A 15,920-nucleotide genomic window follows, 5' to 3' on the forward strand; every position below is an offset into this window, starting at 1 on the left:
AATGTGCTGTAACACGGGAACATTAGATCAGGACTAGGTCAGAATGGCCCGCTATTGGCAGTCCATTCACCCACTAAAGCTGTCCGATGAACAATGACACTCACAGTACACTCTGTGAAGTACCTGAGCTTCGCCAGTTGTATCTCTTAGTCGCATTTCTGAGCTGGAAATGTTGCGGCTTGCATCTTTGGCAAGTGAACTTCTAGTAAAAAATCACTTTGACATATGATCATTGACATATAAGAGTGTTCACGATATAGAAAAGGAAAAAGCTTTTAAAAATCTATTTCTAGATGTGCTTGTTCTATTCATTTTCAAATGGTTTTTGAAAAAATGTGATCGCATTTTCAAGAAAAGTAGCTTAATCATTATTTTCAAGAGCTATTTTTAATATATTTTTAAAGGTAATTTTTATTTTCACAAATATAATGAATTATCATCATTAGGTTTTTGGGAAGTCACATGACATTTTACAACATAACCTAACCTTGCCTTGTCATAAAAGTCTTAAATTATTAGATTATAGTTCAAGAATTGCTTTTTTTCTTCATTATGATATCAGGAAAGTTGTATCTCCCTGACATTTTGACCTTATAAAACTCATTTAGAACTTAAAAACATGCTTGTCATAAAGAGGTGTGTTCAAGTCATTGCATATATGAATTATATTTTTAATATATTTTTGAATAAATTAACAGATTACTGGCCCAGAGATACATTTTTAATGCATGGATTTTTTTAAAAAGGTAAGCTGTCAAATGTCTTATCCTGTTTCTTTTCCCATTTCTTAGCATGGGTGTAGTTTTGAATGTCAATTTCTATATAGACATAAACCTTGGCTAGAAGAAAAGATGTGAACAATCATCACAAATCTTATGTAAGCAAGGCCCATGAGAAATCAGATATCGTAAGAGACTTGTATACTGCACCGTCTGAGAATTTTCTGCTCCTGATGAATTTAGATCTGATTACTGACTTTGTCTATTACCTTAATGGCAGTCAGATAGTCATCAGATTCCTTTGCACGACTCCATATTGTCGTTGAGACAGCTGATTCATTGTCGTGGACTGAGGATTCATCAACAGAACAGAAGACACTGCAGTAAGTTCAGTCTTGAGGAATGCACAATATCTTTATTGGCATCAAAGCATTCACACCCACTGATCGAAAATGCAAGTACTGTATATATCAAGACAGAAACTCATTCACATTGAAATGCAACAGCAATCAGAACAAGGACATTAACATATATTGGGATGTTTTGTCTTGTTTTATAGTCTTTGTGGTTAATAAAGCCTCATGCATTTAAAAAGAACCGAGGAGGAAGAAGAGAACACACAAGAAAGCAGGGAAATTAAGTGTTGATTGTATTTCAATCACCTTGTGATCATAATAAAGGTCACTGAATAGACAACATGACCCTGTTAGTGAGGAGAGAAATTATGTACAAACTGAAACCAGGTTAATATGTCACGACTTCATGCAGTTCATAAATACAGTGCAAACATTAAAGAGCCATATAAATGTGGAATCACAATGGTGCAAACACCAAACCAACGACCACCGGCATGACATTATTCCGGGGATAAGAAATCCAGAAACCTGACAAACAGCAATCTAACATCTATACTGACAAATTAAAACAGAAATCTCTGTTATATAGTGTAAATTACAAACACCTGCATCACCTACTCATCAGGACAGGTACACTTAAAAGTCGACATGAAATCAAAACGGACCCCATTCACTTTCTTAAAGCACGTGCTCTTGTCGTGGAAGATTCATCTGTGAATGTTATTCAAAAGATAGTCACAAATATAAATTATATTTATGAAGATATTCATAAGGATGCTTGATGGAAATGGGATAACTTGCTCTGTCTCTGAAACAACATTGCCATATCGATGAATGGTGTTAACCAATGGCCATTTACCAAACCATTTTAGCAACTTTGTATTCATAATGTAAAATATGCCACATTATGGAAGTAAAATAGGTTTCAAACACCAATTTATGTCAACTTTGTAACACAAAAACAACGCTCTGATGGAGCATTTGATGAATAGGAATAATTTTTTGAGGTTGGGGAAAGAGTTGGTTCAGTTTCATGAAGCAGAAACACTGTTTAGATCCCGAATGGACCGTCGGAGTAAAAACTTTTGGTCATAGTGACATAATGCCACTTTTGTAAACTCTTTTATTTGTCCTCTTCCTTAAGACGCAGCAAGAACTATTGCACTGAGTTTTACATTTGGGTGTACCGACCTTTGTTCAGTAAACTGATATTTCGGTAACATTTACAGAGAGGTGAAGCCGAAAAACCATTCAAAACATCTGAGGATCCCTTTAATTCATTTTTAAAATATATTAGTATTATGGACAGACAAGTCTTTAGTTATTTGTCTAATCAGAAATAAAGGATGTACTTTTAATATATCTGTTAAACTAATCTCATCCTTCCTCTCTGGTGCTCAAAGTTTGAACATTGCCCTTAGAAATGGGTCCCCCTGTAGTAGGGGATTAAAAGAGGCAGATGGGGTTACTGATTGGTGTAGGAGACGGGCCCACTTGAAGCATAATTTCCCACCTGACTGTACTCTGATTGGGCGAAGTCCCCCGTTCCAGTGAAAGCAGCTCCTGATTGATCAAAGCTTCCCTGGTTGTAGACCTGCTGGTTGAAGGCCGTGGCTTGTTTTTCTGAGGACGAGGCAGGGTACCTTGCTGCGCCTCCCTTGTGCCATCCAGTCTCTTTAAACACAAACCAGATGTTTCCAGCCCACAGCACGAAGTTCAAATAGCCGAATACCTGTGGAAAAAATGCCTTGATGAATCCAAGAGATGAGTATATCTATTTTTTAAAGTGTTTTAAATAAAATTGTTGAACTTCAGTAAATTATATTTAATTTAAAATATCATTATATTAAATAATTTTTATTTAATATATAATATATATTTCAATATATACATACACACACGCACACACACACACACACACATATACATATGGTCATGCTTTGATGCTCATGAAACATTTCTTATTTTTATAAATGTTGAAACAGTTGTGCTGCTTAATATTTTTGTGGAAACCATGATATGAACTGCATTTACTTGAAACAATGTAAAAGTCTTTGTTTGTTTGTTTGTTTCTTTCTTTCTTTGTTTCTTTCTTTCTTTATTGCATCTTTCCTAAATAATTTTGTATTTTACTGACCCCAAACTTTTGTATTGATTTTAAAGTAAAAAATAAAATACATTTCAATACATCTTAAGCACATTTAATTTAATGTATATATTTTTATTTTTAAATTATTGTAAAATATTTATACACACAGTGATAATGATTATTTTTTCTTATCAATATTAAACACTGTAAAAAATTTGTAACACTCCCCAATCAAAAATTTCAATTGACCGATAACATCTAAATTTTTCAATTGGCCCAAGTGAAAATCTGTACATTTAATTTTAGAATTTACAGAATTTCACTTGGGCCAATTGAAAAATTTAGATGTTATCGGTCAATTGAAATTTTTGATTGGGCAGTGTTACAAATTTTTTACAGTGAAGGGATGGTTCGGAGTAAAATCAACCTAGGGTCCTTTGCACCATGACCTCGAGCCAAACACCCCCCCAGAATCATTTTTTCCCTTGGTCGAACATTATTTAAGTTAGAGCTTATTTAGAGATATCAGCCGAATGGCTTAGTGCAGGCGCTAGTGGATCCAAGGTTGTATCTCGTAAATTACCCCACTAATAATGGCCAGAATGGTACCAAACTTCTACAGTAGTACAAATAGGTTCTGTACTCATAAAACAAGGCATTGGAAAGTTTGTAAGTACATCAGGAGTTTATTTAAACAACACTTGCCTGATGGCTAATGGCTAATGCTACCGCTAACCTGGTCGTCGAGGTCACTTCAGTGATTTGGGAAAAGCACGTAAAAGTCCTGGCAGAAAGCGATGCATAAGGGTGTAGTGTAACGATGCCCCAGTTCCAGGAATGCACTAATATTTTGTTGGTAGTACCAGTTTGCAACAATTATTAGTTAACGCTAAGTTGTCAACACTTCGGAAAAAATAATAATTCGTTGTTACACTACATCCTTATGCATCGGTTTCTGCCAGGACTTTTACAGGCTTTTCCCAAACCACTGAAGTGACCTCGACGTCCAGGTTAGCGGTAGCATTAGCCATCAGGCAAGTGTTGTTTGGATAAACTCCTGATGTACTTACAAACTTTCCAATGCCTCGTTTTATGAGTACAGAACCTATTTGTACTACTGTCGAAGTTTGGTACCATTCTGGGCATTATTAGTGGGGTAATTTATGAGATACAGCCTTGGATCCATTAGCGCCTGCACTAAGCCATTTGGCTCTAAATAAGCTCTAACTTTAATAATGTTCGACCAGGACCCTGTAGGTTGATTTTACTCTGAACCATCCATTTAAGTGTTGTAAATAAAGTCTATACACCCACCAGATACAGTATGTGTAGCTATAGAGTGTCAAAATCGTAGCATCTCATGCCTTACCACAGATGTGTTCAGGCCAGACCATCTGGGTCCGTACACTGAGCTGCACTTGTTTGTCTGCACCTTACATGCAGACATGAGCAGAACCACCTCATCTGGATCAGTTGCAGTCTTCACATCTGAAAGCCCTTTTGCCCACGCAGATGAACTCACTAGCCACACAAATGAGAACACCACCGTCACTATGAAGTCCTGGGGAGCATGAAGAAAGTGTGTTACATGTATTTTTTGTCAAATTCTGTTTTCTAACTATTTTAACATTAATAAAATTACAAACTGCAGCTTTAAACTCAATTACAATGATTTGCATGCAAGGATGCATTACTATATGCTAAGTAGGACTCAATTTAATGTGGGTGTTTTACAGTAAATAGCAGCTCATGTCTTGCATGTCAGTCTTCTCTAATAGCAATGCTTTGACAGTCCACAAAGGCTTGAGTGTTTAGCTTGTCTAAAATAACGCCAGGGCTCACAATGAGAGGTCCGCGGTTGTTTTCGCGGTACTTGTTCTGGAAAAAGATGTAGACCACTGTGGCCAGCAGGGAGTAGAGAAAGGAAAAGACAGCAATGGTGACGAAGAACTCTGCGGAGGAAGAAAAATCTCCGATCAGGTAAAGCCGCTCTTGCCTCCTTCCCTCACACATCGGCACGTCAAAATCCACCCGGTTCAACCTGTTTAATGCAAGCCACAAAAAAAATCATGCTTTTTTATACAGTTTGCAGTTATATTAGGAATTATTCAGTGTCAACACCTGGCTAGAATAACATTATGCCGCTTTTATGCTTTTTTGGATATTACCTTTCACGTAGTGTGTAATATAAATGTATGTAAAAGTAGGGTAAACCCAGCCCGATCTGCCGGTGATTTGATTTCGCCCTGCAACTCAGGCTGGAAACCTGTACATTCTTCTATCCTGCTTCCGTTACAAATCTGCGGGGACCAATCACAAACTGTCTTATCCACCTGGCACGCTATTGGCAGGTTTAATCCAATCCAATTCCTTTTAACCTCTCGACGATGCTCAATGGCTTCTTTAGTTTAGCAAACAAATCGCTCGAGTGGATGTAAATACCACTTACTTTCATGTTTTTTTTTTGCACAACCTGCAAAAATCACTCGATCAGAGGCCTAGTGAGAGCTGTGCAGGTAAACCTCACTCCCCTTGACTCAAGAGGTGCACTATAGCAACTGACGCTATAGAGGCTATGGTCTTTAGCGTACTTGTTAGTGTGTCCACCTCCCATGCTAAAAATGCCGGTTCGAATCCTGCTCAGAGTGGTGCGAGTAGTACTGGATAAGTTACACCTGCTCAAACCAATGTAGGTTTGTAATAAATTAGCATATTGCCCATGTATGAACCCCTTGAGACCAAGAGGCGCACTAGCGACTGATGCTATAGAGGCACACTAGCGACTGATGCTATCATTGACTGCCCAATAACAATGTCTACTTTGACCCACCCTCATACACTGCAGTTGTAGCTGAGACCTGGAAGTGTTTGGTTTGTGTTGTCAGCTTGTCAAGAAAGACGCTGTTTTCTGTGCTGCGAAAGCAAATCCACATTGCATGCACTTTGAAAGGATTGTTACGCCATTGTTACTGTTCATATCACTGTGTAAACAAGTGCTGAGGAAACCCCCGGAGCTGAAATTCAGAGATGGTAATGCAATTTCTTTTCCGACACACGCTGTAAGCGGTAGACCAATCACAACAGATTTGACTATCTGACCAATCAGAGCAGAGTAGGCTCTTGAAAAGGCGGGGTTTAGAAAGACCGGATTCAGACACTGAGAAAAGAGGTGATGCTGCAATGTTTATTATAAGAAAATTCAATTGTTTTTGACTTTGGATGCATATAAATATTATAGGAGACCTCCAAAAAATTAGGAACCGGTATGGGCACTTTAAGTTCCTGTCACAAGGTTACTTTAGTTCCTGTCTATTTCTGCCTTATCCTCCTTTGATTACTATGAACTTGTCAACTCTAGTGAATACAGCAGGACCTAGGGCTACTTCAAAGCATTGCACTACTGTGGGCATCTTGTGTGTGTTCTTGACCTTTCAGGGCAAGGAAAAACAACAACTTGGACTCATAATGAGGCTACAGAGGAATACCAGTCTGTCGAAAACATTTTCAACCTACACAGAATTATAGTGGTGATTCAATACAGAACTCTATTGTCTTCTGTTCTTTAAATTGACATGGTATGATTTCATGTAACTTTATTACAAAATGGATAACAATGAAGACAGACCTGATGCATGATTCTAGCGTATGTGTCAGCCAACTCATTTATTGAGTACAAATGGGTGAGTACAAATTTCTCATCTCTTTTTTCTCTTTTTTTTATATTTAAGACAGAGCAGTAAATACTGTGAGATACTTGAAATGGAAGATATGGCTTAGTTTTCTAAAGTTTTCATTTAACTATGAATTTATTCACACACAGACAAACAGGCCTTTGGAAATATGGTAAATGTATCAATCTTTCAATTGATAATCAGTCATATATTTGGGTCATGAAAATACTGAATATACCACTTTGATTTACTGATTCAAACTGAATTTGTATTTTAATTTGATATCTCCATTGTATACTGTATACAAAATATCACAAAATGAAAGAAATAAAAAATAACATTTTAAACTTTTAAAAATGAAGGACCATGTGACACTGAAGACTGAATCTGCAGAAAATTCGGGTTTGCCATCACAGGAATAAATTACATTTTAAAATATATTACAATAGAAAACTTTTAAATTGAAACAATATTTCACAATGCTTTTACTGTATTTCTGATCAAATAAATTCAGCCTTAGTGAGCAGATAAAGTAAAAAAAATCAAACCGCCAGTGTATATAAGCTATTTGATTAGCGCTTACATGATGTATAAATCATTCATTTTGACGTGTAATGTGAAGAAAACAATATCTGAGAATCTATAAACATCAGCAAAAATAGCACAATCATTTAATTTTACAATTAGCTCTGATGCTGAGAGTTGTGTTTCCGTTCAAAACACTGAAGCCAGCTGTGCTCACCGAGAAACAAATCTTGTAACTGGCAGCACACAGAGAACATAAAGATAAAACCATTAGCACATAATCAAATGCTCCTCTGTAGTAGAGTATTGAATCAAAGCGAGGTAATTATCTCTCTCTATTGCTCTGCAGAGTATACGCATGGGTGCTTTAAACAAGCCTTACCTGAATGGGTAAGCAAAGTTGATGCCGATACTGAGGTTGCTGTCGGACTTGTTGATGCAGTCCACACTAACCCGCAGTTGCCCAGAGTAACCTCCACATGTTGCAAATGCAAAGATGGCAAAAAGCTGAGGAGATATAACATGCAGAACAGTTCAAGTCACCATGAAATCAAAATGAACCATTCTTAATTGTGTGTGTGTGGGATGGATTATAGCATTATTTATTAGAAATGATATATACACAACATTATTTTATTTTTTTATTCATGTGCCTTAATCAAAATAACTTCCCCTCCCTTTTGCAGCAACTTCTCTTCTCTGATGATGTATTTTCTCGCACAAGTGCAGGACAACCTGTCACTCACATGAGATCACACGTAATAGCAAACCACAACCATCCAACCAATCAATTCCCAATGGACAAAATCAAGTTCCACCCTATTTTTTCTTGTTCCAGAAGCTGTTTCTCTTGGATATGTGTCATTATAGGAAAGAAAAGACCCTCACAACTTACGTTTCATGGTGACTTTAAATATAAGAATTATAACTTATCATTATTTCCCATCAATTTATGAAAATAAAAGCTATAAGTTATAAATATATCAATTCGTGGAAAATAGTCTGCACGTTAGTGGTGCATATCTGCAGGTTACATCGTTTTGCCAGTAGGTGGCGATAAGTGAGCAAGTCATTGATTTGTTTTATTCTACTGATTTGTTTAAAACCACTAATTCAATCAATTCATCAATCTCTGTCAAAGAATGTCTTTGATGGGCAGATTTGAAACATTTTGAACAATAAGCTGAGAAAATTTAATTTTTTTCAACGACTGCAGCGTGCATAAACAATGCTTTTGTCGTTAGTTTCTGCTCCTTTTTTGCCTGTGTTTTGATCCAGAGATTCAGTACTTGCTCCAGAGATTCAGTACTTGCTCGAGAGATGCGTAATAGCGCCCCCTACCGCATAACAGTGAAAACACGGAAAGCCAGAAAATTCTGCCAATGGTGGGGAAGTGTTGTCTCATAAATGATGGAATATTCTGTCAATGGCGAGGAAAGAGTTAATCACATAATGTTAAACTTTGCGTAATGTAAACCACTGAGCGACCACAGATGGTTGTCATTACCTGCACTGCATTAATAGAATGGCAGTTAATGGTTTTTAATATAAACTGGGAGGAAACATTTATGATGTAGCTATGCACACTTACAAACTGTCTCATTCTAGCGTTTAATGCTGAGGAGGACTTAAACTACAATTCTCTGAAGGAATGAACTAGGAAGCACTCAGCCTCAGACTTCCGTTTGAGAAGCACCCTGTATTTGAGTGAGTCATGGAATCATTCAATCAACCAATTTGTTCAAAAACTGATTCATTTGTTAAAGAAATACCACTTAAGCATGTTGCAACATTTTACTTTTTTTATATATATTTTTGTTAGGGTAACACAAACAAAGTAACAAGCAACACTTTGTCTAAAACGTAAGTTGCTTAAAGGCACACTATGCAAGATTTGTACCTTAATAAAACAGCTTCGAAATCATTTCGATGGTAAACGAACTCGTAGTAGGGCGAATCATCCCGATAGCAAAGCAGGGGGGGACGCCGCTTGCAAAACCAGCAATGCAAGTTTGAGAGGTGGCACCCCGACAAATCTCGCGAGAATCACGACTTGCTTTACGTCACATACGTCAACAACATATGAAGCAGCCTCTATGGAAGGCTATAGCACGTATTTCAGACGTGAATCATGGCAGTGTCGACGAAGAAAACTAAGAAAGCGCGGTCGGAAGAGTGCAGAGACGGCTCTGCGTGAGTGGTATTTACGACAGTAACGTTAAATACAAGTACTCCACGGCTCTAGGGGTCGCTGTTTGAGAAAAACTGAAACTACATAGTGTGCCTTTAATATATAATATCTTTATTGAACGTTTGAATAAAAAAAAAATCTAACATCAGGAATCTAATATATCACATCAATAACCTAAAAAAATGTCTCACTCTGTTGTTAACGGTTTCGAGTTACAGACGTATTAGGCACATCTTTTGAGGTTGTGCTTATAAACAGGCATAACAAACTCGTGGGATATGCCTATAAATCTCATTACAAAAATGTTCATAATAACTTGCATCGCCCCTGACCTGAAATGACTTTCCTTTTCAGCTGATGTCACCAAGCAATCACCTGTAATGAGACCACTTTTCACCCAATCAAGTTCTGTCACATTTTTTCCTTTCAAATATCCGATTCACTCTGAAATCCGTTATACATTACAGAAGTTCAATGTTGACTTATAATTACGAAAAGTGAAGGGAGATACTGTTTCCACACCAGCTTAAAGGACAGTTTCCAACTAGTAAAGTTAATTGCTCTATAATCATTGTTTTATTTAGATACTGGATTAGCTGCAGCGACATGAGACTGGCCAATTTCAATTAAGTCGGAGTCACTGTAAACAGGTGATTAATTCTCATCCGCAGATGTCAAGCACATTTGCAAAAGGTGTTTGCAAACACTGAGTGAAACTATGATTTCATGAGCACACACACAAAGAGGTGCTCTCTGTCACTCTTTGTCTCCAATTATCTTGTCTTTAACATTTTTCTCTTTAACAGTCTCTCCACAGATTCTTTTATAACCTCCGCCTCTTTCCCAATCTTTTTCTCTTTATATGTCCATTATCCTTTTTTATTTAGGCTGTGGATCTATTGTGAAGCCTAGTCTTATTAAGCACAGAGGACAAGCTCTCTGAGAGCAAATCTGACTCGCCTAAAACACATTTCTGCAACACTGATATGAGAATGGGTTCTCTGTAGGAGGTGATACATCTCACTGAACCCAGATACAAGTCATTCTGCAGATAAAAAAATCAATGATGAGAATATATTCAAAATTCAAGAGAGAGCAATGTGAAGGACTGAAAGCGTACTGATCGATATAGTGCTCAATATGCAAAATATAAAGAATCCTGTGGCAAAACTATGTTAAAGGCAAGGTAGGCAGGATTTTTCTAAATAACTTTTTCCCAAATTTGTTTAAACTGTCTTTATATACCAATACATCATTAAAATGTAAGTACTCTGAAAAAGAGAGTATAAAAATCGAGTGTCTGTAGTCCTCTCAGGACTGCAATAAACACAGCTACTTATTTCCATTCGGAACGAATGAAATGATTGGCTGGGCGACTGTCACTCTCCCTCGCTACCATGGCTACCACCCCTGCCGCTACAGGAGCTGCCCACATGCGCGCACCCGTTTGACTCGAGGAGGGGAAGAGGCACGGAGAGAGGCACGGAAGCTAGGAAGAATCACAATTATGGCAGAGAAAGAGCAGTCAAAATTCCCAGTACCTGCATATACAGGCAAACAAGGCAAAAAAAGGAACTAGTAAGGTAGAAAGGTAGGCTACTTGTCACCGGAGTGTAACGTTAGTCCTCATCAGAGCCAACAGTGCTTTCATCGTGGAAGCTCTTACATGCAAAACATCGTATATGTTATGAATCTTACATGAAATTCACCTTCATCACAGTGTAACTGATGGTAATGTGAAAACGTGTATCAATGCAACCTGTTTTTAGCTTTGCCTTATGTTACTAGCTCGTTACCGAATCAAACTCAATATATTTTAAACTTTACCAGTATCGATATGCTAGCTTGATAGTGAGTACTAACAGCCATGTTAGTTGTTTATATTCATAATGATAAAGTTAGGTATTTTATTACATGTGATTCTGACATGATGTCACTACATGCACTGCGCTCCTCTCCGCCGAGCAGTCGGCGTCGCGCGTTCATGTGTTTTGGGGGCGTGGCTTTGGAAGGAGCCCAGAAGGGAGGGGGTGGGAGTGAATGGAAATAAGTAGCTGTGTTTATTGCAGTCCTGAGAGGACTAGAGACACTCGATTTTTATACTCTCTTTTTCAGAGTACTTACATTTTAATTATGTATTGGTATATAAAGACAGTTTAAACAAATTTGGGAAAAAGGTTTTTAGAAAACTTCCTGCCTACCCTGCCTTTAATGATGCAACACTATGTCAGTCAATGTAAAAAATAATAAAACAAGTACTGCGATACAAACTTTTTCCCTTAAAAATTAAAAGTGAATTGTGCCATTTCTCTTCCACTACTGACACCAAATGGAATTGCAAAAATATGATCTTTTTTCAAACAGGCTCCCCCAAATACTCAGCACATCTGCCATTGGTCACATCATTGATTGTTTCTATGTTAGGCCACGGAAACAAATGTACAGATTTTTTTAAAGACATGTACAATGTTAAAAAAGATTTCCATTTGAAATAATGTTCGATTCTTAAAAAATTTCTTAAAAATGTATCATGGTTTCCACAAAAATAAGCAGTACATATGTTTTTAACATTGATAATAATAAGAAATGTTTACTGAGCATCAAATCAGCATATCAGAATGATTTCTGAAGGATCACGTGACACTGAAGACTGGAGTAATGATCCTGAAAATTCAGTTTTGCATCACATGAATAAATTCTGAAGAGACATATGTGACTTCTTTTAAAAACATAAAAAAAAAACATTTATAATACACATTGTTTAAATATATAGATAGAGATTTTCCACAAAATCAGAACAGAAAATGTTGGAAAAAGGTACAAAACAAATTTTAAGGTTCAGTTTCTCAGACTTCAGAAGCTCTTCTGATTACATATATTCATCTTGGATCGCTTACTTTTTCATATAGTCCTTTGTTAGACTATTTTAATAGATTTACAGTCTAGCTTATTACTTTACAAGTCAAGGTATAAGGTATTATCTTAGCAAGATACCTTCAGCGATTAATAGTCAGTCACCATGGTAACACATAAGACATATGCAGTGTACCTCCTCAACAGCTGAACTACAGACATTCTTGTTTCCTAATCCAGTTTCCAGTTTCTTAAACCTCAAAAAAGCTCAAATCAGCACAGATTCCATATGAGTCCAAGGACCTCTGAACATCTACTGTGAGAAACATCTTTTTTTGCATAGCATTTCATTGATCATGAATAATGAGTCATTCATAAAACAGAAATAGAAATCTCACTTATTCAGAATTATGAATGATTCAGTATGGTGAGAGAGCAATTTTAGCACCTAAAAGGTCTCTGAGACGCTGACAAATGGGATGTTGGGAGAAACTGAAGAAACTGCACCACAAAACTTACAAAAATCTCAGATCTTACATAGAATATTATTAATATTAGGTCAATTTAGCTCTATTAATCAATAACTATGTACCACCGGACATGCAGAGATTCTGAAGCCAGGACTTACCGGAGCAAATATGACCATACACATTTAAAAGCTAAAGAGATATCCAGCTTCAGAACATATTAGATGCTCTTAAGAGTATCTGTATCTTCTCCTCGTCTCTCTGCTCTATCTCCTCGACTGTGAGCTCAGGAGAGGGTTGGCACTTCTGTGCTCTCAAAGTCTAACCCTGCACTCCCTTCTTTGCTCTGCTCAGTCACAAACACACAGAGGAACTCCCTAAATACAAATCACTTCACAAAGTCATGAGTCAAGACTGTACACTGAATGCTAAAGATCTGCATTCAGATGAAATAAATGAAATCAAGCAATAAGGGCAGACCCAGCTAACAGGGAACGTTATCTGAACTTTTGCTAACGCTCTGGCAAGGTTATCTCAAAGTTATGAACAAATATTCTTCCAGTAATGTTAATAGAACATTCGGTCAGAGGTGTATGGTCTTTAATAATGTTAACATTAACTTAAAAATTTATTTATGCATCATTCATGGAATGTTTCTGAAGCATTTTAAATGCATGCTCGTCCAATGTTTCTTAAAGGGATACTCCACTTTTTTTGGAAATAGGCTCATTTTACAACTCCCCCAGAGTTAAACAGTTGAGTTTTATCATTTTGGAATCCATTCAGCCGATCTCCGGGTCTGGGGGTCCCACTTTTAGCATAGCTTAGCATAATGAATTGAACCGGACAAGACCATTAGCATCTCTCTCAAAAAAATGAACAAAGAGTTTCGATATTTTTCCTATTTAAAACTTGACTCTTCTGTAGTTACATCGTGTACTAAGACCGACGCTAAATGTAAAGTTGCGATTTTCTAGGCTGATATGGCTAGGAACTATACTCTCATTCCTGCGTAATAATCAAGAAACTTTGCTGCAGTACCATGAGTCCAGCAGGCGTAATGATATGACGCAGCGCCTGATAATAGTCCCCAGCTCGGTAGCCTATTATCAGGCGGCATGCACTGCGTCATATCATTACGCCTGCTTCTGAAGGTAATTTTTGAGGAAAATACAGTTCTTTTACAGGCTTTCTGAAAGCAGTCACATGGGTTAAAGCTTTCAAACCCTTTGTTAAAAATGGGAAACTCATGGCATTTTTCTCAAAGCTACAGCATTGAAAAAGATGAAACCTATTTTTTAGGGCTGAAAGATGCTGTAGCCTATCAGTAATATGAAGAACTGAATTGGAAGATCCCCAGATGTTAACAAATAAAATTTCCTGTAAACACGCAGCATGAGAGAACTCTGATCTGAATATCAATGGGATGTGACACTTCACCTCTAAGGCACTTTTTTTTTTAGCATTGCTGTTAAGGCAGCAATAATGTTGTATGTTATGAAACTGTTAGATGACATGCTGATAATAGTGTTAGAGTTTATTGTTACTGTCATGTAGACGCCTATTTCAGATGTATGGAAAATGCCAGCTCTGCTAATAAACAACATGATTAATTACCATAGGCAACAGCTACTAATATAAGAATTCACTGGCCTGTCATTATGGCAAAAACAATGATGCCTTCTCAAGACTAACCTCAAATTGCCTGCTCACATATCATGCCAAAATAACTTGGAAAAGCTACACCCTGCAACAATGAAGCTTATGTCTAGGTAATGGAAATCAGCATTAGAGTCTCATGATGTGCGTTAAACCCTCAACATACCAGAACTGGTGGTGAATTTCACACATTCAAGAAGTTTCATCCAAGGAAAAGTAAAAAAAAAAAATAATGTTTTTAGTATTTTTAGTTTTAGTTAATAATAACCTTGCTACAGAAACCTGGAAATTATGGTGTTTGCAGTTTATATTTAAAAAAATTGTGTTCAAAATGTAAAAAAAATATATAATGAGCGAGTGGCCTACACTGTAAAAAAATATCGTGATTTTAACAGTAAAAGACTGTAAAAATGCTACAGTGAAAAACTGTTAATTGGTTAACAGAAAGTTTCCTTACTATATACGGTAAACAACTGTGATAGATCTAATGGTACATTTAATGTCATTTTACTGTAAAATACCGTTACATTTACAGTTTTTGGAAGTAAAAACGAACAAGTCATTGTATAATTTACAGTGAAAAAACGTAAATTGACATTCCCACAATTCCCTGCGTGACACTTCACATTGATGTATTTTTGTTGAAACGTTTCGTCATAGTTTTCTTCGTTTTTTTTATAATCAGTTATGCACATTAGGGTTTTATGTTACATTTAATGTTGTTAAATTAATGTTTATTGTATTTTTAAAAATGTTTGTGTGAATGACACTGTGCACCTTCTATATATATTAATATTAACTTTCTTGTGGAAGAACTACTTGTGATGAGCTTTGATTAATCATGTGACTCTCATTACTGCTGTGATTGTTGGTTGTCAGCGTATTACTATGGTACAAAACAGATATTAATACTTCAATAGGTCGGTAAATTAACATTATATCAGATAATGAAATACGGTTTATTATTGTCAATTTTAAGTTAAATCTGTAAACCCTAAAATGTTGCTACTGTATTTTTTACGGGAAATTTCTGGTAACCACAGCTGCCAGTTTTTTCCCGTAAATTTAACAGATTTGTTTTTACAGTGTACATCGTGAATCTATTTCCAAACCGTGTTTTTGTCTTATTCTGAATCATACAGTACACCTATAATAAGTGTTTGTGTTTATGTTTTACTAATTTTAGACTGGTTCAGGTCGTACCACTGTGGAGTGGTACAATGTTCTTCCGCAAGACGCATAGTTCAGTTTATTAACCGCTAGAGCGGCAAAAGTTACGGACTCCAGCTTATATTAAAGGGCTTAAGGGGCAATTTAATAAACGTGTATATAATGCTGTTTTCACTATATAGGCAGGAAGTGCAGTTGTGTTCTGAAGGCACCGGTATGT

At 36.6% G+C, this 15,920-nt stretch overlaps 1 protein-coding gene across 2 annotated transcripts in view; it reads right to left on the reverse strand.

Annotated features, from left to right (window-relative positions):
* Nucleotides 1-1,105: 1,105 nt before the first annotated feature.
* The window catches only part of synpra (synaptoporin a), a 29,855-nt gene continuing 15,040 nt past the window's right edge, over nucleotides 1,106-15,920 (reverse strand). The window contains exons 1-5 of one of the 2 annotated variants that reach the window (XM_084395387.1): nucleotides 13,033-13,151; nucleotides 7,743-7,867; nucleotides 5,007-5,205; nucleotides 4,534-4,725; nucleotides 1,106-2,807 (exon numbers count right to left, since the gene is read on the reverse strand). In XM_084395387.1, coding sequence (XP_084251513.1) covers nucleotides 2,541-2,807; nucleotides 4,534-4,725; nucleotides 5,007-5,205; nucleotides 7,743-7,867; nucleotides 13,033-13,056 — 807 coding nt within the window. In that variant the 5' untranslated portion in view covers nucleotides 13,057-13,151 and the 3' untranslated portion in view covers nucleotides 1,106-2,540. Of the gene's footprint in view, nucleotides 2,808-4,533; nucleotides 4,726-5,006; nucleotides 5,206-7,742; nucleotides 7,868-13,032; nucleotides 13,152-15,920 lie in introns of those variants that run through there. The other variant, XM_084395386.1, reaches the window with a different exon arrangement.

Source organism: Rutilus rutilus, assembly GCF_951802725.1.
Source record: "Rutilus rutilus genome assembly, chromosome: 22".
In the NCBI taxonomy this organism is placed as follows: Eukaryota; Metazoa; Chordata; class Actinopteri; order Cypriniformes; family Leuciscidae; genus Rutilus; species Rutilus rutilus.